This window comes from Genypterus blacodes, unplaced genomic scaffold (genome assembly GCF_046128005.1).
Source record: "Genypterus blacodes isolate CSIRO-AG114 ecotype Tasmania unplaced genomic scaffold, CSIRO-AGI_Gbla_v1 ptg000073l_1, whole genome shotgun sequence".
Classification (NCBI taxonomy): Eukaryota; Metazoa; Chordata; class Actinopteri; order Ophidiiformes; family Ophidiidae; genus Genypterus; species Genypterus blacodes.
The window spans coordinates 4,917,110-4,937,158 of NW_027466883.1; the positions used below are offsets into that span (position 1 = coordinate 4,917,110).

Genomic DNA, 20,049 nt, shown 5'->3' on the forward strand with positions numbered 1-20,049 from the left:
CTCATTTATCACAAAAGCTAATAAAAACCGTGAAATACAGGAAATGGTATTATTATTAATGAAAAGTGTCACTTTGAGCTGATTTCCTGGCACGGTGAGGCTAATATGCTCTACAGCAGGGGTGGCGAATCTCCGGCCCGCGAGTGGATCCGGTGAATTTGGCCGGCCCGATTCGGCGTATTAAGTTTGCAGATGACCATTGAAGTCTTGGGGGTTTCTTTTAACAAGTAGAGGAATGACAGAGATGGCTGATAAATAAAGAACTTCAACTGCTATATCAACTTATTCACTTAGTTCAAACGCCTGTTGGAGCGTGTGTGGCTCCCTGTCTTACAACTGTATGACGTCAAGTTGGCAACTGTTGACAATCATTGGCACTCACATTGTGCTAGGGTTTCCAGTTTAACTCCAAACTTGTTTTGACTCTGCATGCACAGGCACAGTAACCTCCCCAAACCAGGAAACTGATCACTGAACACACAAGAGCTCTGAAGAGACCTGCGTTATTTACCACCAATACAGAGTTATCGTCATCGTCATCTTGGTCAATGTTTCTCGCGTAACAGCTGCACATCTAGAAGCGTGTTTCTTTATCCCTAGGTGAGTAATCATTCAGCTTCTATGGTAAAAAAAAAACTCTGCAATCATGATTGTTTTCCATATAAACCAGGATGAACGAGTCCAGCTAACTTTATCAAAGCTGCACATTGTTTGTCTTAGTTGCGTTTCTGTCTGAATGTGGTTTAAACTGAGTGTGTGAGTTGTGCGTACAGGACATAATTACTCATAAAATCTCAATGTTTAGGCAGTTGAGTCGGCGCTGCTCAAGTCACCACCTGCCCATCTAATAGGTCTTCATCCTTATCGCCATCCTTCCACTGCTCTTCATCCCTGCATCATCATCATCATTACATGCTGGTTAACAGAGACGATATGAACTTAATTTAAATCTGAAAAGGAATTCTTGAGATCTCATTGATGTTGGCTTGTAATAACAAAAACAACACTAGCAGCTTCAGGGTTTTGACATACAGGGTTTGAACCGAGGATCTCACACTCTTTGAGTCGATACCTATGTGGAAGTCATTTTTGTTTCATTTGACAATAAGACAACAGGCGTAGGTGGCAATATATTATGACTGCTTCTTGAGTTACACTGCTGCCATTAGATTGGACAGTTATTATAGATCACATTACACACAGTACACAAAATGTGGAATAGTTGATCAGAGCCATTGAGGTGTATTACTGCAAATTGTCATACGATTGTCATCAGTCATTTTACTCAATTTGAATGGCACTTTGTAAGGTGTATGTGTGTTTACAGAGTGATAGATGTTTGTTTGATTAGACAACCAGTGAATTGTTTTAAAGAATCGGTTCCTCTAGTGGTACCTTATCAATAGAAATTGCATGGAGAATGTCATTTAAAAAAACTCACAGATGGCGCAAACTGTATGCTTTAGTGAAGAGAGAGAGAGAGAGAGAGAGAGAGAGAGAGAGAGAGAGAGAGAGAGAGAGAGAGAGAGGGGCAGGAGAGAAACTGTGGTCGATTTAAAGAGTTTTCTTTCTCCTTTAAGCCTAAGGATTAGAGCGAAGAGGAGGGGAAACTCTTCATCATTTCAATTCCGGATTTACTTGGAAAACTCTTGAAGAATGACTCTTCAGACAACAAGGTGCTGTGACAACTGTATTGATTACTTGCCAGAAATGTATGAATTAAGAAGTCTGCAAAAAATGTCAAACATTTATTGTAATGTGCACGTTTATGCCTGAATTGGGAACTTGCAGTTGAAAAGTGGTACATAATCATTTTCCACTGCCAAGCACACAGTGATCTGCTACTTTAACATGGGATCGTCACTCTGTGTCATATTGTGCTTGCAAGTTCAAACTACCTTTTTTTTAATTTAGGGCATTTCTCAGTGATGTCAGTCAGTAGTGCCAAAAAAGTGAAACATCAACAATTTATTCAGACTGAAGAATTAATCCAGAAGCTCCTCAGGTGTAGTTTGAAGTCTCCACTTGTGCTCTTTAGCCAATAGATTCTAATATTCAAAATGCAAAAACATCCAAGGAACTCAGGTCGGATTTAAAAGTAGAGAAAACATCTTCCCGTTCAGGCTGGTTAGCCTTCATCAGGGTTCAGTGTTCAGATAAAGATGTTCAAACAATGGCACCATGTGACTGTCATGGTCACATGTTCACCTCCAATCAGAATGGACCTGACCTGACCTGAACGCCTTTCAAAACTTTTGTCCTGCAAGGTGTCACTGGCCAAGAAGAACAGGGGCACACGTACAGACAAACACTAAAGGAAAGACAATTTCAGTGCCTTTCCATTTGTCACAGATTAACTGGTTCTTCATTCACATACAGCTAATTAATGACTCAGAACTCATCAATATGTTGACTGATGATTTGGACATTTTCAAATGATTTGCAAGACTGTTCTCTAGGATGAAATGTTTCTGAAAAAAAATAATGAACTTAGCTTCAAACTGTGTTTTTGTTATATTACAATTGTTTTCTTTTCTTCTTTGCATAGTGTTCCAGAAAACAGCACCTCAGACTCTGGAGTTTTGGACCTTGAGCTCTACACAGCTCTTGTGCCTCTCCTGATCATCAGTATTCTTGGGATTGTGGGTAATGTGTTTGTCCTGTTGGTGTTCTGCCTCCACAAGAAGGCCTGCACCGTGGCTGAGATCTACCTTAGTAACCTGGCTGCTGCTGACCTTGTCCTGGTGTCATGTTTAGCCATCTTTGCTGCTCATACAGCCAACAGATACGACTGGTCCTATGGCTCAGTCCTCTGCAAACTGGTCAGTATGGCCTTCAAGATGAACACCTACTGCAGCATTTACTTCCTGGTTCTTGTTAGTATAGATCGTTATGTGGCACTGGTTCACCCAATGTCCCATGGCAGAATGCGCAGTCCAAAATACGCCAAACTGGGCTGTGTGCTGGTGTGGGGCTTTGGCCTGCTCATGAGTGTGCCCACAATCGTCCATAGGAAAGTGGACTACTTTCCTGAATTTAACAAAACCTTTTGCTACCTGACATACACAGACTCTGTATATTGGATCTATGTTGGGATATCTGCCATGTTCAGCTTCATCATCCCTGTTTGCTTTATTTCCTACTGCACTGTCAAGATTGTTCTGGCTCTTAGCGCAATGTCGAGGTTCCGTGGTGAGGACACAGAGAATAAACCCACCTTTCTGGTGTTGGTGGTCCTGGTGGTCTTCTTCATCTGCTATGCACCTTACCACCTGATCAGGATTCTGGAGGAGCTACACAGAGCTAACATTCTGAAAAATGCCAACAGTAATATCCTACAGCCCATCTATCAGATCTCTGTGAACCTAGCGTATTTCAACAGTGCACTCAAACCCATCCTCTACGTCATTGTAGGAAAAAACTTCAGGGAAAAAGTTTGTGAATCGTTTAAGAGGGTTCCCGAGCTGATCTGCAAAGCAACCAACTTTCATGCAGTAGAACTAGACACCATTTAAGCAATTTTCCTCGGAGTAATAACGTTTTATCTTATCTTATTACAGAGAAATAGATTAGATAAATGAGATGAGATGAGATGAGATCAGATCAGATCAGATCAGATCAGATCAGATCAGATCAGATCAGATCAATGTCATATATAGAACATAATGACATTTCAGACAAACAATTCAGGACCAAACACAGTAGCGACGCTGAATAATTAAACAGCATTATATCACTGGGGATGCATGATGGATTCCAAATGAGATGATTGAAGTGATCTGTGAGATGATAAAAACTGAATAATTAAACAGGACTTTCAGGATGTATTAAAATAATTAAATGGATTTAAATTGTGATTGATCTTAACTTAGTGTCGTAGTTAGTTGTCAAGTCTAGTCTGGTTAAGAGAAGATAAGATAAAAGTTTATTACCCTGAGGGAAATTGCTGAAGTACTGAATTACTGAATTACTCGAGTTTACTTCTCTGGCACAGTGGTTTGCTTGTTTCTGAAGGCCATTTGAAAGTGTTCTCCAACTTCCTACGAGATATCCGGGTTTCCTCTCTTGACTCACTTTGCGAGTTGCATTGCAGCTACTATTGCTGACCTCTTTTAACTTTACAGCACAGCTGCTTCTCACAATGTTCTTTTCTTTCCGATACAAATTGTTCCATTTAATGCATTATGTAGCTTAATATTGCTTTGTTGGTGAAGTTGAATGTATTTTAATTGCACTTATATCAGGTAATAATAAAGTGCATGTTTACAATTATTGAGGCCATTATAACTCATGTATGTAAAAAAAAAAAAAATGCTAATTAAAACCGTGAAATACAGGAAATGGTTTTATTATTAATGAAAAATGTCACTTTGAGCTGAAGGCCTGGCATGGTTTGGCTAATATGCTCTATAGCAAAGAGTTGGATTTTTACATACATTCAACAGTCATGGAGAAACACTAGTGAGGCACCGGAGTCATTTCCACACACCTGAGACTAATATTCACCCTTTGGCTCTGTTTTGGTCTTCATCCAGTTGTGCAAAAAGTGTTGAAGGTTTAAGTTATAAAAATATACTGTAAATATACTGTAAATACAAAACAAAAATATTTCTATGCATAATCCCAAGCTGGAATCTATTTTGTCCAAAAGTGTCCAGTTTTCTTTGAACAAGCAGAGAGAAACGACAGAAATGACTGATAAATAAAGAACTTCAAAATGATATCAATTAATTCAAACTGTGTATGCCACACACTATTAGGATCTGTGTGTGATTGCGCTGTTTCTGTATTGGTTGTTTACATGTGTTTGTTGTGTGTGATTACACTGAGTATTTAGGTTCCAGGTCAGCCAGCCATGTGTGGCTGAAGAGCACTACTACTTACTACTCAGTTCTTCAGTTTAGTCATCAGTTTTGTTCACAGGATTTTGAGTTGGACTTTGCATGCTGCGCTGTTTTTTGTTTTAAGTGAGTGGACCTTTTGTTTTTCCTGTGCTCCGGGATTCTGTTTTGGGGATTCACTCACTCTCGCTTTGTCAAGCGTTTCATGTTCAGTGTCTCCAGCTGCAGCGCCCAGCCTCCATGTTCCCAGCTTCATCCTGGTTTGTGTCTTGTTCATTAAATTCTGTTTGCTACCTGATTCCATGTTCTGGTGTCTGTATTTCGCATAACTGGGTCCGACATCAAAATAACTTGATCGCTTGCCGTTCATAACACGCACTTTTGCTGCTGTAAGTAAACTGGAGGGAAAAAAAATTGATTCAATCCTGACAGGATGTTACAGGCAATCACACACACTCCTGTTGGAGCATGTGTGACTGCATGTCTCCAACCTTGTTTTGACTCTGCATGCTCAGTCTCCCAGGCTGGAGAAGTTACTTTGCTCCTTGTGGAAACTAGACTGAGAAGAGTGCTTAGGGACCGTGAAAAAGGTACACAAAGAAAAGAAACAACTCCAGTCTGACTCCAGTTCAAGTTATGTGCAAATGTCCACACCTCTATGAAGTACAGTGCCACCACATTCACCAAAAACGCCAGCAGGGGTTCCTTGTGTCTACTACAACATTACACCATAGTAGTGAAGTCATTGACCATTATTTCCAATACAAAATCATCAAAATGAGGGTTTTAAAATAGTGCTGCTGTAAAACCACCTAGAGTCCCATGGTCTTAGCACTAAGATATATTTCAGTATAACATACATTTAACTATTGTGGTCTCCTTTCTTCCTTCTGTTGTGTACCTTTGCCACAGTCCCTAAACACAGGTACAGTAACCTCCCCAAACCAGGAGACTGAGCACACAACAGCTCTCAAGGGACCTGTTGCGTTTCTGTCTGGTCCAGTTAGGAAAATGTGGCTGAATGTGGTTTAGATTGAGTGTGTGAGTTGTGAGTACAGCACATGATCATTCACACAAACATGTTGGCATTGGCAGTTGGTTGTTGTACAAGTGTCATCAGTAATTTTACTCGGTTTGAAGTATTCTTTCAATGGCACTTTGTAACATCTATGTGTATTTACAGAGTGATAGATGTTTGTTTGATTAAACAACCAGTGAATCGTTTTAAAGAACCACTTTCTCTAGTCTGTCTAGAGAAAGCGTCTTTATTAAAAGAAAACGCAATGTCATTAAAAAAAACTCCCAGCTACTGAATACAAACATTCTGAAGGTGCAAACTGTATGCTTAAGCAGGAGAGAGAGCGAGAGACATTGATTTAAAGAGTTTTCTTTCTCCTTTAGTTCTGAGGATCAGAGAGGAGGGGAAGCTCTTCATCATTTCACTTCTGGATTTACTTGGAGAACTCTTGAAGAATGACTCTACCGACAACAAGGTGCCGTATGAATAGCATACATTTCATTTAAATTTCACTCATCTGTGAGTCATGGTTATCTTTTAGGAAACCTAAAAACGGAATTGGGTTTCGATTTTGACAGTTAGAAACTGCATTTTTAGGAAAGAAGCTCAATAACAATCAATATCAACTACTCAATGTTTCATGCTTAATACTAATGGTCAAGACAATTGTTACTTGAGAGAAAAAGCTCTCAAAGAAAGTCAAAACATTTTGAGTATCAAATTAATATTGATGTGTGACCAAATAGTTGAATGAAAATCAGGTTGTTTGATATCTGTCAACCAGTGTGGCCAAAAAGCTGTGAATTAAGAAGGCTGCAAAAACAAATATTGTAATGTGCACGTTTATGCCTGAATCAGAAACTTGCAGTCAAAAAGTGGTACTTATTCATTTTCCACTGCCAAGCACACAGTGCACACATATGATCTGCTACTTTAACATGGGATTGTCACCCTGCGTCATATTTCGCTTGCAAGTTCATCAGGGTTCAGTGTTCAGATAAAGACGTTCAGACAATGGCACCATGTGACTTTCTTGGTCACATGTTCACCTCCAATCAGAATGGACCTGACCTGACCTGAACGCCTTTCAAAACCTTTGTCCTGCAAGGTGTCACTGGCCATTTTTTTAATTTTGTATGGACATGTCCAAATGATAAGCAAGACTGTTCCTTAGCATAAAATGCTTCTGAAAATATTTAATGAAATTTGCTGTAATCAGTGTTTTTATTATATTACAATTGTTCTCTTTTCTTCTCTGCACAGTGTTCCAGAAATCAGCACCTCAAACACTGAAGTTTCGGACTTTGAGCTCTACACAGGTTTTGTGCCTCTCCTGGTCATCAGTGTTCTTGGGATTGTGGGTAATGTGTTTGTACTGTTGGTGTTCTGCCTCCACAAGAAGTCCTGCACCGTGGCTGAGATCTACTTCAGTAACCTTGCTGCTGCTGACCTTCTCCTGATGGCATGTTTGGCCATCTTTGTTGCTAATATAGCCAATATGTACAACTGGTACTTTGACCCAGCCCTCTGCATACTGGTCAAGATATCAATGAAGATGAACGCCTGCTGCAGCATTTACATCCTGGTTCTTGTTAGTATAGATCGTTATGTGGCACTGGTTCACCCAATGTCCTATGGCAGAATGCGCAGGCCGAAATACGCTAAACTGGGCTGTGTGCTGGTGTGGGGCTTTAGCCTGAAGAGAATGCTGAAAACATTTGTGGATGACACTGGCAAGGACTGGGACCGCTGGCTGCCATTTATACTGTTTGCCTACAGAGAAGTTCCCCAGGCCTCAACAGGTTTCTCGCCTTTCGAGCTGCTGTATGGCTGGGATGTACAGGGGCCATTGGATTTGCTTCGGAAAAGCTGGGAGGCCCCTCGCACCACTCCAAGTGATAGAAGTGTGGTGCAGTTTGTGCTGGACACAAATCGGCTGGAAAAATACCAGGAGGAGGCAGAGGTCAACATGCGTGAGGCCCAGAAGAGCCAGAAGTGCTGGTATGATCAACAGGCTCGGCACCGGGAGTTCCAGCCTGGCCAAAAAGTCCTGCTGCTCCTCCCTTCGTCCAACCACAAACTATTGGCAACATGGCAAGGGCCATACAGTATCACCGCAGGATTGGCCTGGTCACGTACGAGGTCCATCACCCGGAAAGGAAAAAAACAAAACAGACCTACCACATCAACCTGCTGAAAGAGTGGAAAGACCGTCCAGTCCAGGCTCCAGAAAAGGTTCTGCTGATGAGGGAGGTGGACATGGAAGAGGAAATGGAGCCGGAACCGACACTAACGAGGACTGCTACTCCTGCGTTGGCCTATCTTTCAGCGGAGAAAACTGAACAGCTTCTTCAGGTTTTCCAGCAGGCTCCTTCCCTTTTTGCGGCCAACCCAGGGAAAAGCACCCTTATCGAGCATGTTGTTCGCCTCAAGGATGGACGACCAATCCGCCAACGCCCCTATTGTATCCCACAACAGCTGGTGGGAAAGCTGCAGCAGGAGGTGGGGGAGATGCTGAAGCTGGGAGTAATTCAGCCCTCCAACTCCGAGTGGTGCAGCCCAGTCGTCATCGTGTTCAAGAAAGATGGCTCACTCCGTATATGCATTGCCTTCAGGAAGCTGAACGCCATCTCCGAGTTTGATGCTTACCCGATGCCAAGAATCGACGACTTACTGGAGAAAACCGGAGCTGCCAGGTAGGAGTCCTGTCGGCCATACACGGCGTTCCGAACACCAGCTGGACTTTTCCAGTTCACAGTGATGCCTTTTGGACTACATGGAGCACCAGCCACTTTCCAGAGACTGATGGACAGGGTCCTCCAGGGGTGTGACAGCTGCAGCGCAGCTTACCTGGATGACGTTGTGATCTACAGTAAGACATGGGAGGAGCATGTGCAACACCTAGCTCTGGTACTGGGTCGGATACAGAATGCTGGTTTGACACTCAACCCCTCCAAGTGTGAGTGGGCAAGCGGGAGACAAGCTACTTGGGTTACCGACTGGGACGAGGACAGGTGCATCAGCAAGTGGATAAGGTGGCAGCTATCCAGAACTGCCCTCGACCTCGCACCAAGAGGGAGGTACGGTCCTTCCTGGGATTGGCTGGTTGGTATAGGCGGTTCGTGTCCCAGTTTGCTACCATAGTGGCCCCACTCACAGCACTGACCAGTAAGGAACATAGGAACCCGGTCACTTGGACGGACGACTGTGAAAAAGCCTTCAGCACCTTGAAGGCCCACCTGTGTTCTTCCCCTGTCCTCAAGAGCCCAGACTTCAGCAGAAGATTTCTGGTACAAGTGGAAGCATCCACGGTCGGCCTCGGGGCAGTCCTAGCCCAAGGAGCCCCTGGGGAGGAAAGACCAGTTCTGTACCTAAGCCGCAAGCTCCTGCCACGGGAGACCAGGTATTCCACGGTGGAAAAAGAGGGCCTGGCCATTAAGTGGGCGCTGGAGAGCCTGCAGTATTATTTGCTTGGACGGGAGTTTGATCTAGAGACTGACCACAGAGCTCTCACTTGGATCAACTCGATGAAGGACCATAACAGCCGCCTCACTCGATGGTACCTCTCGCTACAGCCCTTCAAATTCATCATCCGACACCGATCAGGGAAGACGAATGTAGTGGCAGACTACCTTTCGAGGTTGCTGCACATCGCCAACCTCCGGGAGGAGGGGGATAATGTGACGGAGCGGCACTGTGCCAGCGCGGCCCCGTCAATGACTCTGGTCAGCGCACACATGCACACACGCACACACACACTTTCGCCCTCCCTCCTATCCGTTCTCCCTCAGTTTGAATAACCCCGTTACAATTTCACAGCAACCAAAGCGGCACACTGGTGATCTCAACTTACATTTACGCACCATGCGGCTTGAGATGCGCTGCGCGCTCGCTCCGCGATGTCCCAGCCGGAGTGGGTTGGCCAACCCGAGGCGTCACATTTGCTTTGTTTAAATGGAATAGTTTCGCGCCCTTGCACGGTGACGTGAAAGGGAATAATTTGTTTTTGTTTGCAGAATCCATTCTTTGAGTTACAAATGACCTGCTTTTCATTTCTGTAGAATGAGATATAGTAGGGATAATTTGTGTAATTTATATTTGAGGTTAAGGTAACTGTGACTGCTGTTTTTGTGAGTAGAAATTGGGTTAATTGATTTATGAAATTGTTTAAAGCCTAGTGGGAGGGGCTATGGAAATAAAAGGAGACTGCCTCAGCCTGGGAGCCGGCAGTCGTGGTTAGGTTACACCGAAGGTAACAGTGACGTGCTTTGTATTGAGTTGAGTTTAGTTTTGGGAAACATTGGAAACCTGTTAGAGTTATTGAGGAACTCCTTTTTCTTTTCCTTAGAGTGTGAAACCTGTTTTGTAAGGTAATTTTTGTTTGGCTGTCCTGTGCATTTTTCTTTTGTATCTTTTGCTCCTTGGAGGCCGGAAATAAAAGAACAACAACGCTATCTTCCGACTACGCCTGGTGTTTTGTGGAGTTTAGAGGAAGAACCCCGCGACACCTGCTAATAGGTGTCTCCACAATGATCAATAGGACAATACGCTATAATTCTCATGATAGTACAGCTTGCGACAGGAAATACACATCCACTGTAGATGTGATCTTTGTTGGGATACTTGCCATTTTCAGCTTAATCATCCCTGTTTGCATTATTTCCTACTGCACTGTCAAGATTATTCACGCTCTTAAGAACGAGGCAATGTCGAGGTTCCGTGGTGAGCACACAGAGAATAAAGCCACCTTTCTGGTGCTGGCGGTCCTCCTGGCCTTCCTCATCTGCTGGGCACCTTACCACCTGATCAGTATTCTGGATGCGCTACAAAGCGCAGACATTCTGAAAAATCACGCCAGCACTATCCTAAAGATCCATTTGATCTCTATGTACTTAGCCTTTTCCGCACAGCATTAAATCACTGGGGATGCATGATGGATTCAAAATGAGATGATGGAAGTTATCTGTGATCTGTGAGATGCTTCATGGTTAAACATACAATAAAAACAGAATAATTAAACAGGACTATCAGGATGTACTTCTCACAGAATCAACTGTCAATTAAATAACTAGATGCATTTAAATTGTGATATTTCCTGTCGATACTTAAGCTAACGTTATGATAATGACAGCAGTCTGCATGCTACAACTTATAGACATTTACATGCATATTTAAATTTGTATAATGGCAACAGTGTGTTTTAATTGTTATTCAATCTGACCACAAAAATATCAATGAATTATGCAAGTTATTGATGAATATAAAATGATGATAAAGAAAATAGACATTTAATGTCAATGAAGAGAGGCTGAACCAGACCAACACATGATCCTGCTTGTGTATGACTGTGCACATGCACTCACACATGTACACCCCCAACAAAAAAATCTGACGATTCACACTTAGGGACCATGAAAAAGGTACACAAAAGGAAAAAAAGAAAGGAAACCAATCCAGTCTGACTCCGGTCCAAGATTAAGTTTTTATAAAAGTGCTGCTGTAAAACCAACTAGAATCCCCTGGTTTTAGCAGTAAGACACTGTATATTCCAGTACAACATACATTTAATTATTGCAGTTGGTGTTTTGTCTCCTTTCTTCCTTCTGTTGTGTACCCTCTCCATGATCCCTAAACACAGGCACAGTAACCTCCCCAAACCAGAAGACTGATCACTGAACACTCACTGAGCACACAACAGCTCTGAAGACACCCGCGGGATTTACCACCAAATCTTTATGGCCATCTTCGTCAATGTTGTCGAGAGTAACAGCTGCACACCTAGAAGCTTCGTGTTTCTTTATCCCTAGGTGAGTAATCATTCAGCTTGTATGGCAAAGAACTCTGCAATCATGTTTTCCAAAAAACAGCATGAACGAGACCAGCAACTTTATCCAAGCTGCACATTGTTTGTCTTAGCTGCGTTTCTATCTGACTGTGGTTTAAATTGAGTGTGGGAGTTGTGAGTACAGGACATCATTATTCATACAAACATGTTTTGGCAGTTGAGTCGGCGCTGCTCAAGTCACTACCTGCCCATGCTTCATCCTCATAGCCATCATTCCACTGCTCTTGATCCCTGCATCATTATTATTATTATTATTATTTTTATTATCATACTATTATCATCCCTTTAAGGATTCTTGGTTGGATTTTTGTCGGTTAAAAGAGACGATATGATCTTATTGTAAATTCGCAAAAGGAAAGGAAACTACAACAAAGACATTAAGATTAATGTATTTGTAGTTTTCTATACAATCCCCCAATATTTGACTTCTTGAGATCTCATTGATGTTGGCTTGTAATAACAACAACAACACCAGCAGCTTTAAGGTTTTCACGCAGGGTTTGAACTGAGGAGCTCATACTCTTTCTGTCTCATTCAACGATTACACAACAGTTGTGGCCTGTTATATATTATGACTGCTTCATGACTTTCACTTCCCGCCATTAGATTTGATAGCTGCCAGAGATCACATTACACACAGTACACAAAATGTGGAGTAGTCGATCAGAGCCATTGGGGTTTATTACTGCAAATTGTCGTACGAGTGTCACCAGTGATTTTCCTCAGTTTGAAGTATTCTTTCAATGGCACTTTGTAACGTCTATGTGTGTTTACAGAGTTATAGATGTCTGTTTCATTAAACAACCAGTAAATCTGCTTTAGTAGAGAGAGAGGGAGAGAGAGAGAGAGAGAGAGAGAGAGAGAGATGTGGATATAAAGAGTTTTCTTTCTCCATTAAGCCTGAGGATCAGAGCAGAGAAGAGGGGAAGCTCTTCATCGTTTTACTTCTGGATTAACTTCATGGACTCTTGAAGAATGACTCTTCAGACAACAAGGTGCTGTATGAAGAATACAATCAATATCAACCATCAATGTGTGCTTTATACTGATTTTCTATTTGTGACAACTGTATTAGTTACCTGTGGGAGAAAAAGCTCTCCAACAGAAAGTCAAATCCTTTTCTCTTCCTGCATTTCCTTCAACACCTTTTGTATCAGATCAATATTGGTGTGTGACCAAATAGTTGAATGAAAATCAGGTTATATGCAGTGTTTGATATCTGTTAACCATTGTGGCCAGAAATGTGTGAATAAAGGCTGCAAAAAAATATCAAACATTTATTGTAATGTGTACGTTTATGCATGAACCAGGAACATCTTATAACAACTTACTGAATTTAGCTTCACACTTTATGTTTGTATTATTACAATTGTTCTTTTTTCTTCTCTGCACAGTGTTCCAGAAAACAGCACCTCTGACTTTGACTCTGATGATTCCGACTTGCAGGACTACATCACTATTATATATATCCTGATCATCAGTGTTCTTGGGATTGTGGGTAATGTGTTTGTCCTCTTGGTGTTCTGCCTCCACAAGAAGGCCTGCACCGTGGCTGAGATCTACTTTAGTAACCTGGCTGCTGCTGACCTTGTCCTGGCATCATGTTTACCCATCTGGGCTGCTCATATAGCAGACAACAAATTTAACTGGACCTTTGGTTCTGTCCTCTGCAAACTGTACAGTATGGTCATCAAGATGAACGCCTGCTGCAGCATTTACTTCCTGGTTCTTGTTAGTATAGATCGATATGTGGCACTGGTTCACCCAATGTCCTATGGCAGAATGCGGAGGCCTAAATATGCTAAACTGGGCTGTGTGCTGGTGTGGGGGTTTGGCCTGCTCATGAGTGTCCCCACAATCGTATATAGAGAAGTGGTCTACAGTCCTGACTATAACGCAACCTATTGCTTCTTGAACTACACAGGAACTCATCATCTGATCTTTGTTGGGAAATATGCCGTTTTCAGCTTCATCATCCCTGTTTGCATTATTTCCTACTGCACTGTCAAGATTGTTCAGGCTCTTAGCGCAATGTCGAGCTTCCGTGGTGAGGACACAGAGAATAAAGCCACCTTTCTGGTGCTTGCGGTCCTCCTGGCCTTCATTATCTGCTGGGCACCTTACCACCTGATCAGTATTCTGGAGGCACTACAAATAGCTAACATTCTAAAGAATGACAGCAGTGAAATCCAAGACATCTTCCATACTATCTTTACCTACCTAGCCTTTTTCAACAGTGCACTCAACCCCATCCTCTACGTCATTGTAGGAAAGAGTTTCAGGAAAAAAGTTTGTGAATTGTTCAAGATAGAAGGGTTCCGAGCTGATCGGGTAAGCAGTGCTCCAACTTCCCATGCAGTAGAACTAGACACCCTTACAGAGAAATAGATTAGATATATGAGATGAGATTACATGACATTACATTAGATCAATGTCATATATAGAACAAAATTAAACAGCATTAAATCACTGGGGATGCATGGTGGATTTAAAATGAGATGATGGAAGTGATCTGTGAGATGCTTTATGGTTTAACACACAATAAAAACTGAATATTTAAACAGGTCTATCAGGACGTAGTTCATACAGAATGAACTGTAACTGTAAATAATTAGATGGATGTTAATTGTGATATTTCCTGCCTGTTGATGCTTTAGGTCGTGTTATGATAAGATGTCTCCTGCCCTCTGTGTTTGTGGGTCTTTCACTCGTCCTGATCTTAACTTAGTGTCGTAGTTTGTTGTCAAGTCTAGTCAGGTCAAGTTTACTTCTCTGGCACTGTGGTTTGCTTGTTTCTGAAGGCCATTTGAAAGTGTTCTCCAACTTCCTGTGGAATGTCTGGGTTTCTATTCTATTATTTCTATTCTTTAGGGCACTGATAATCGCAAGTGATATTTCAGTGTGAAACACCAGAAAACAAATCGGCATGTCAGTGTCACTTATTCATTGTTCATTGTTTTTTTCAATGCATCTTGCAGTCTGCATGTTATAACTTAAGAGTGGCCACCCACACACTATTGGTTCATTTAAATGAATATGACTTTGGATAATGGAAACATTGATTCAAAATCAGAGTAACATGCACAGTGGTGAATCATACTGATATTACAATAATGCCAGTTTCTCTCAACAATGTATATAATAATATTCAGCACTATTGCTTTAAAGGTTTTCTGTTCTACAAATTGTCCCATTTAACGCATCATGTAGCGTAATATTGCTCAGTTATTAAAGTTGAATGTATTTTAATTGCACTAATATCAGCTAATAATAAAGCTATAAAGGTTATAAAATAACTCCAAGACTACAAAGATATCAATGATGAATTGTGAATTGATGAATATGAAATGATGATATAGAAAACAGACATTTAATGTCAATGAAGAGAGGCTCAACCAGACCAACACATTATCCTGCTTGTGTATGACTCATTGTATCAGAATCTATTTTTCTGAATTCACATGTGCACACACACACAGACACACACATGCACTCACACATGTACACCCCCAACAAATAAATCTGTTGATTCACACCCACAAATCTTGAAACGGAAGATTACACAACAAACAACACCTCTGGGAGCTCACTGCACTTGTTATGAAGCCATTAAGTGCCATTTTAACTCACTTATTGAATGTTTCATTTGAGAAAAAGCTAATAAAAACCGTGACAGACAGGAAATGGTTTTATTATAAATGAAAAATGTCACTTTGAGCGGATTTCCTGGCATGGTGTGGCTAATATCCTCTATTAGCAACAGAGCAACTTCAACAGTCATGGATAAACATCAGTGAGGCACTGGAGTCATTTCTACACACCTGAGACTAATATTCCAACACCCTTTGGCTCCGTTTTGGTCTTCATCCACTTCTGCAAAAATTATGAGGGTTTAAGTAATAAAAACAATATAGAAATATGTACATAGATAATCAGAAGATACAATACTGTTAATTTGAGTCACCATATAATCACTGATTATTCATTAACAATCAAACCTCCGTTAGTGGTGTAAACGTTATTGCTACGTCTATTCCTAAATCCTGATGTTGCACACTTTAATATCATTTTCTCTTGTGCCATCTAAAGATAGAACATCACACTGCTGTTGGAGCGTGTGTGGCTGCCTGGCTTACACGTATATCATGTCAAGTTGTTGGCAGTCTACTCCAATCTTTTTGACTCCGCATGCTCAGTTTCCCAGGCCGTAGAAATGACTTTGATCTCTGTGGATACCAGACTGAGATGAGTGCTTAGGGACCATGGAAAAAGTACACAAGAAAAAAGAAAATAAACAACATCAGTCTTACTGGAGTCCAAGTCATGTGACTCGAGTCCACACCTTTATGAAGTACAGTGCCACCAAACTCTACTGAAGCACCAGCAAGGGTTTCTTGTTGTAACAACAACACTATACTGTTGTCTTGAGGTTATTGACTATTATTTCTTATAAAATTTCACCAAAACCACCCAGAGTCCCCTGGCTTTAGCAGTAAGATATATTTCAGAACAACATACTGTACATTTAATTACTCCAGTTGATGTTTGGTCTCTTTTCTTCCTCCTGTTGTGTACCTTTTACATGGTCCCTAATTTAAATTTTAAAATGGAAATTGAACCACAACAAAGAAATTAAGATTCACTTATTTGTGTTCTATGAGATTAATATGATGTGAATTTATTAGTGTGAGGTTGAAAATGTATACAGAAAAAAACATGCTCATATTGCTGAATTTAAGATGTTTTTGATACAAAATGTGAGTGTTGGATATCAACATTTTGTAAATGTAAACACAAAAGACATTTATTCAGCTGGTTTGGGTGGAGATCAGCCATGGGGATAAATGTTACTCATAATGTTTAAAACAATATGAATAGCTCTCCGACTTTTATTTTATCAAAATAGCTCTCAGAGGAAAAAAGGTTGCAGACCCCTGATTAAAAGAAAATGCATAGAGAATGGCTTTACAAAATAAACTCCCAGTTACTCTTGGTACAAACATTCTGAAGGCGCAAACTGTATGCCTTCCGGTAGAGGGAGAGAAGTAGGGGGAATACATTATGAGTTTAGGAGTTCTCTTTCTCCATTTAGCCTGAGCTGAGGAGCAGAGCGGAGCAGAGGGGAAGCTCTTCATCATTTCACGTCTGGGTTTACGACAAAGACTCTTAAGAATGACTCTTCCGACAACAAGGTGCTGTATGAATAGAGTACATTTCATTCATATTTCACTCATCTGTGAGTCATGGTTGTTGTATTTACAAAACCTAGACAGAATTGGGTTTCTATTTTTACAGTGGGAAACTGCATTTTTGGAAATGGAGCTCAAAAACAATCAATATCAACTACTGAATCTTTCATGCTTTGTACTAATTTTCTATACACGACAACTGTATTATTTATTATTATTACTTGGTGAGAAAAAGCTGAATGAAAATCAGGTTATATGCAGTGTTTGATATCTGTCAACCAGTGTGGCCAGAAATGTGGACCAACTAATTGTAATGTTCACGTTTATGCATGAATCAGGAACTTTCAGTTAAAATGTGGCACAAAATCATTTTCCACTGCCAGGCACACAGTGCACACATATGATCTGCTACTTTAACATGGGATCGTCACTCTGTGTCATATTTTGCTTCCAAGTTGAAACTTTTTTTAATTCAGTGCATTTCTCAGTGATCTCAGTCAGTAGTGCCAAAAAAGTGAAACATCAACAATTTGTTCAGAATGAAGAAACAATCTCTTTGGCCAATCGATTCTAATATTTGAAATGCAAAAACATCCAAAGGACTACTGTCCTGCAAGGTGTCACTGGCCAAGAAGAACAGGGGCCCACTTACAGACAGAATACTCCCTAGCTAAAGGAAAGCTACCAGAAAAATAATACATTAAAGTAAAAACCCACTTCAGTCCCTTGGATATTTTTTTTTAGCTCTTAGCTCAGCTAACTCAGAACTCATCACAACTGTATAGTATGTACAGTATAATTTGTTTCTGAAAAAATTACTGAAATTAGCCATAAACTATGTTTTTGTATTATTACAATTGTTCTCCTTTCTTCTCTGCAGTGTTCCAGAAAACAGCACCTCAGACTCTGGAGTTTTGGACCTTGATCTCTACACAGCTCTTGTGCCTCTCCTGATCATCAGTATTCTTGGGATTGTGGGTAATGTGTTTGTCCTGTTGGTGTTCTGCCTCCACAAGAAGGCCTGCACCGTGGCTGAGATCTACTTTAGTAACCTGGCTGCTGCTGACCTTGTCCTGGCATCATGTTTACCCATCTGGGCTGCTCATATAGCGGACAACAAATTTAACTGGACCTTTGGTTCTGTCCTCTGCAAACTGTACAATATGGTCATCAAGATGAACGCCTGCTGCAGCACTTACTTCCTGGTTCTTGTCAGTATAGATCGTTATGTGGCCCTGGTTCACCCAATGTCCCATGGCAGAATGCGGAGGCCGAAATACGCTAAACTGGGCTGTGTGCTGGTGTGGGGCTTTGGTCTGCTCATGAGTGTCCCCACAATCGTCTATAGGAAAGCGAAGTACCATCCTGACCATAACGCAACCTATTGCTCCTTGAACTACACAGGAACTCATCATCTGATCTTTGTTGGGAAATATGCCCTTTTTAGCTTCATCATCCCTGTTTGCATTATTTCCTACTGCACTGTCAAGATTGTTCAGGCTCTAAAGAACAAGGCAATGTTGAGGTTCCACGGAGAGGACACAGAGAATAAAGCCACCTTTCTGGTGCTTGTGGTCCTAGTGGCCTTCATTATCTGCTGGGCACCTTACTTCCTGCTCAGTATTCTGGAGGCACTACAAATAGCTGAGATTCTGGAAAATGACAGCAGTGAAATGCAAGACATCTTCCATACTATCTTTACCTACCTAGCCTTTTTCAACAGTGCACTCAACCCCATCCTCTACGTCATTGTGGGGAAGAATTTCAGGGAAAAAGTTTGTGAATTGTTTCAGAGCGGAAGGTTCTGTGCTGATCTGGAAAACTTTCCATGCAGTAGAACTAGACTTGATTAGAAGTTAGATTAGTTTGGATTAGAATCAGATCAATATCAATATCATATATAGAACATTATGATGTTGACATCATGACATTTAAGAATGTGGCACCCAACACTCTTGCGCAATATGTTTCAGTACAAACAGTTCAGGACTAAACACAGTAGCAACACTGAATAATTAAACAGCATTAAATCACTGGGGATGCATGATGGATTTAAAATGAGATGATGGAAGTGAGATGATTTATGGTTAAACATACAATAAAAACTGAGTAATTAAACATGACTTTCCGGATGTAGTTCATACTGAATCAACTGTCATTAAAATAATTAGATGGATTTTAATTGTGATATTTCTTGTTGATGCTTTAGGTTGTGTTATGATAAGATGTCCCCTGCCCTCTGTGTTTGTGGGCCTTTCACTCGTCCTGATCTTAACTTAGTGTCGTAGTTAGTCGTCAAGTCTAGTCTGGTCAAGTTTACTTCTCTGGTACAGTGGTTTGCTTGTTTCTGAAGTCCATTTCAAAGCATCCTCGAATTTCACATGAGATGTCTGGGTTTGCTCTCTTGACTCACTTGGCTACTTGCATTGCACTGCTATTGCTGTCCTCTTTTAACTATACAGCACAGCTGCTTCTCATTATTTTCTATTCTTTAAGGAACCAATAACAACATGTGATATTTCAGTGTGAAACACCAGAAAACAAATTGTCATGTCAGAAATCTTCTCTGGGCTCTTGGTGTCAGTTATTCATTCTTCTCTTCAATATTCAGCACTATTGCTAGAAGTTTTCTGTTTTACACATAGTCCAATTATACACATCATGCAGCGTAATATTGCTTTGTTATAGTGTTAATCGAAAATGCACAACACTACGCAAGTTGAATGTATTTTAATTGCACTAATATCAGTAAAGGTTTTAAAATAACTTTAAGACTACAGATATTTCAATGATGAATTAGGAATGTCATGGATAAATACGAAATGATGATCAAGGAAATTGACATTTAATGTCAAGCCTTCCCTAGATCTCATTTACTTCACTGTGATGGATTTTTGTAACCGTGTTTAAATGTGTTCATCTCTTTGTCCCAGTCTTACTGTGTTTACCCAAATAAATAGGTTAAATAAATAGTTAAATAAATAGTCTACTGTTATTTTAACTGTATGATGAATAAATATATTGCTCACCATGTTTGAAGTCTCATTATGTTCATCTTAGTGATGTTAACAGAACTTGTTTATCCTGTTGACCAGATGTTGCTTCATAAAAAGAAACCAAAAGCCACAGTGTCATTTCCTCCCACTAATATGTTTA

General features: G+C 40.8%; 4 protein-coding genes across 4 annotated transcripts in view; all 4 read left to right on the forward strand.

Annotated features, from left to right (window-relative positions):
• LOC143006355 (B2 bradykinin receptor-like) overlaps positions 1-14,660 on the forward strand; it is a 42,364-nt gene extending 27,704 nt beyond the window's left edge. Inside the window, exons 2-4 of the mRNA XM_076157767.1 lie at positions 11,524-11,666; positions 12,604-12,699; positions 13,099-14,660. Of these exons, the coding sequence (XP_076013882.1) occupies positions 12,680-12,699; positions 13,099-14,092 (1,014 nt within the window). The 5' untranslated portion in view covers positions 11,524-11,666; positions 12,604-12,679 and the 3' untranslated portion in view covers positions 14,093-14,660. The remainder of the gene's footprint in view (positions 1-11,523; positions 11,667-12,603; positions 12,700-13,098) is intronic.
• Positions 441-5,108, forward strand: LOC143006205 (B2 bradykinin receptor-like). The gene is made up of 3 exons (XM_076157558.1): positions 441-600; positions 1,581-1,676; positions 2,549-5,108. The coding sequence occupies exons 2-3, from the start codon at positions 1,657-1,659 to the stop codon at positions 3,513-3,515; spliced, it is 987 nt and encodes a 328-aa protein (XP_076013673.1). The 5' UTR covers positions 441-600; positions 1,581-1,656; the 3' UTR covers positions 3,516-5,108.
• Positions 6,315-8,096, forward strand: LOC143006131 (uncharacterized). The gene is made up of 2 exons (XM_076157453.1): positions 6,315-6,334; positions 7,123-8,096. Exons 1-2 carry the CDS (start codon positions 6,315-6,317, stop codon positions 8,054-8,056), a joined length of 954 nt encoding a protein of 317 aa, XP_076013568.1. The 3' UTR covers positions 8,057-8,096.
• A 2,141-nt stretch (positions 14,661-16,801) lies between the features above and the next one.
• LOC143006218 (B2 bradykinin receptor-like) lies at positions 16,802-19,915 on the forward strand. The gene is made up of 2 exons (XM_076157574.1): positions 16,802-16,896; positions 17,774-19,915. The coding sequence occupies exons 1-2, from the start codon at positions 16,877-16,879 to the stop codon at positions 18,744-18,746; spliced, it is 993 nt and encodes a 330-aa protein (XP_076013689.1). The 5' UTR covers positions 16,802-16,876; the 3' UTR covers positions 18,747-19,915.
• The last annotated feature ends 134 nt before the right edge of the window (positions 19,916-20,049 follow it).

What these genes read in the sequence shown, in the direction of transcription:
- LOC143006205 (XM_076157558.1), top strand. Translation starts at nt 1,657, where the DNA reads ATGACTCTTCAGACAACAAG. An exon ending in ATGACTCTTCAGACAACAAG is followed by an intron (nt 1,677 to 2,548) that starts GTGCTGTGACAA and finishes TTCTTTGCATAG; the next exon opens with TGTTCCAGAAAACAGCACCT.
- LOC143006131 (XM_076157453.1), top strand. Translation starts at nt 6,315, where the DNA reads ATGACTCTACCGACAACAAG. An exon ending in ATGACTCTACCGACAACAAG is followed by an intron (nt 6,335 to 7,122) that starts GTGCCGTATGAA and finishes TTCTCTGCACAG; the next exon opens with TGTTCCAGAAATCAGCACCT.
- LOC143006218 (XM_076157574.1), top strand. Translation starts at nt 16,877, where the DNA reads ATGACTCTTCCGACAACAAG. An exon ending in ATGACTCTTCCGACAACAAG is followed by an intron (nt 16,897 to 17,773) that starts GTGCTGTATGAA and finishes TCTTCTCTGCAG; the next exon opens with TGTTCCAGAAAACAGCACCT.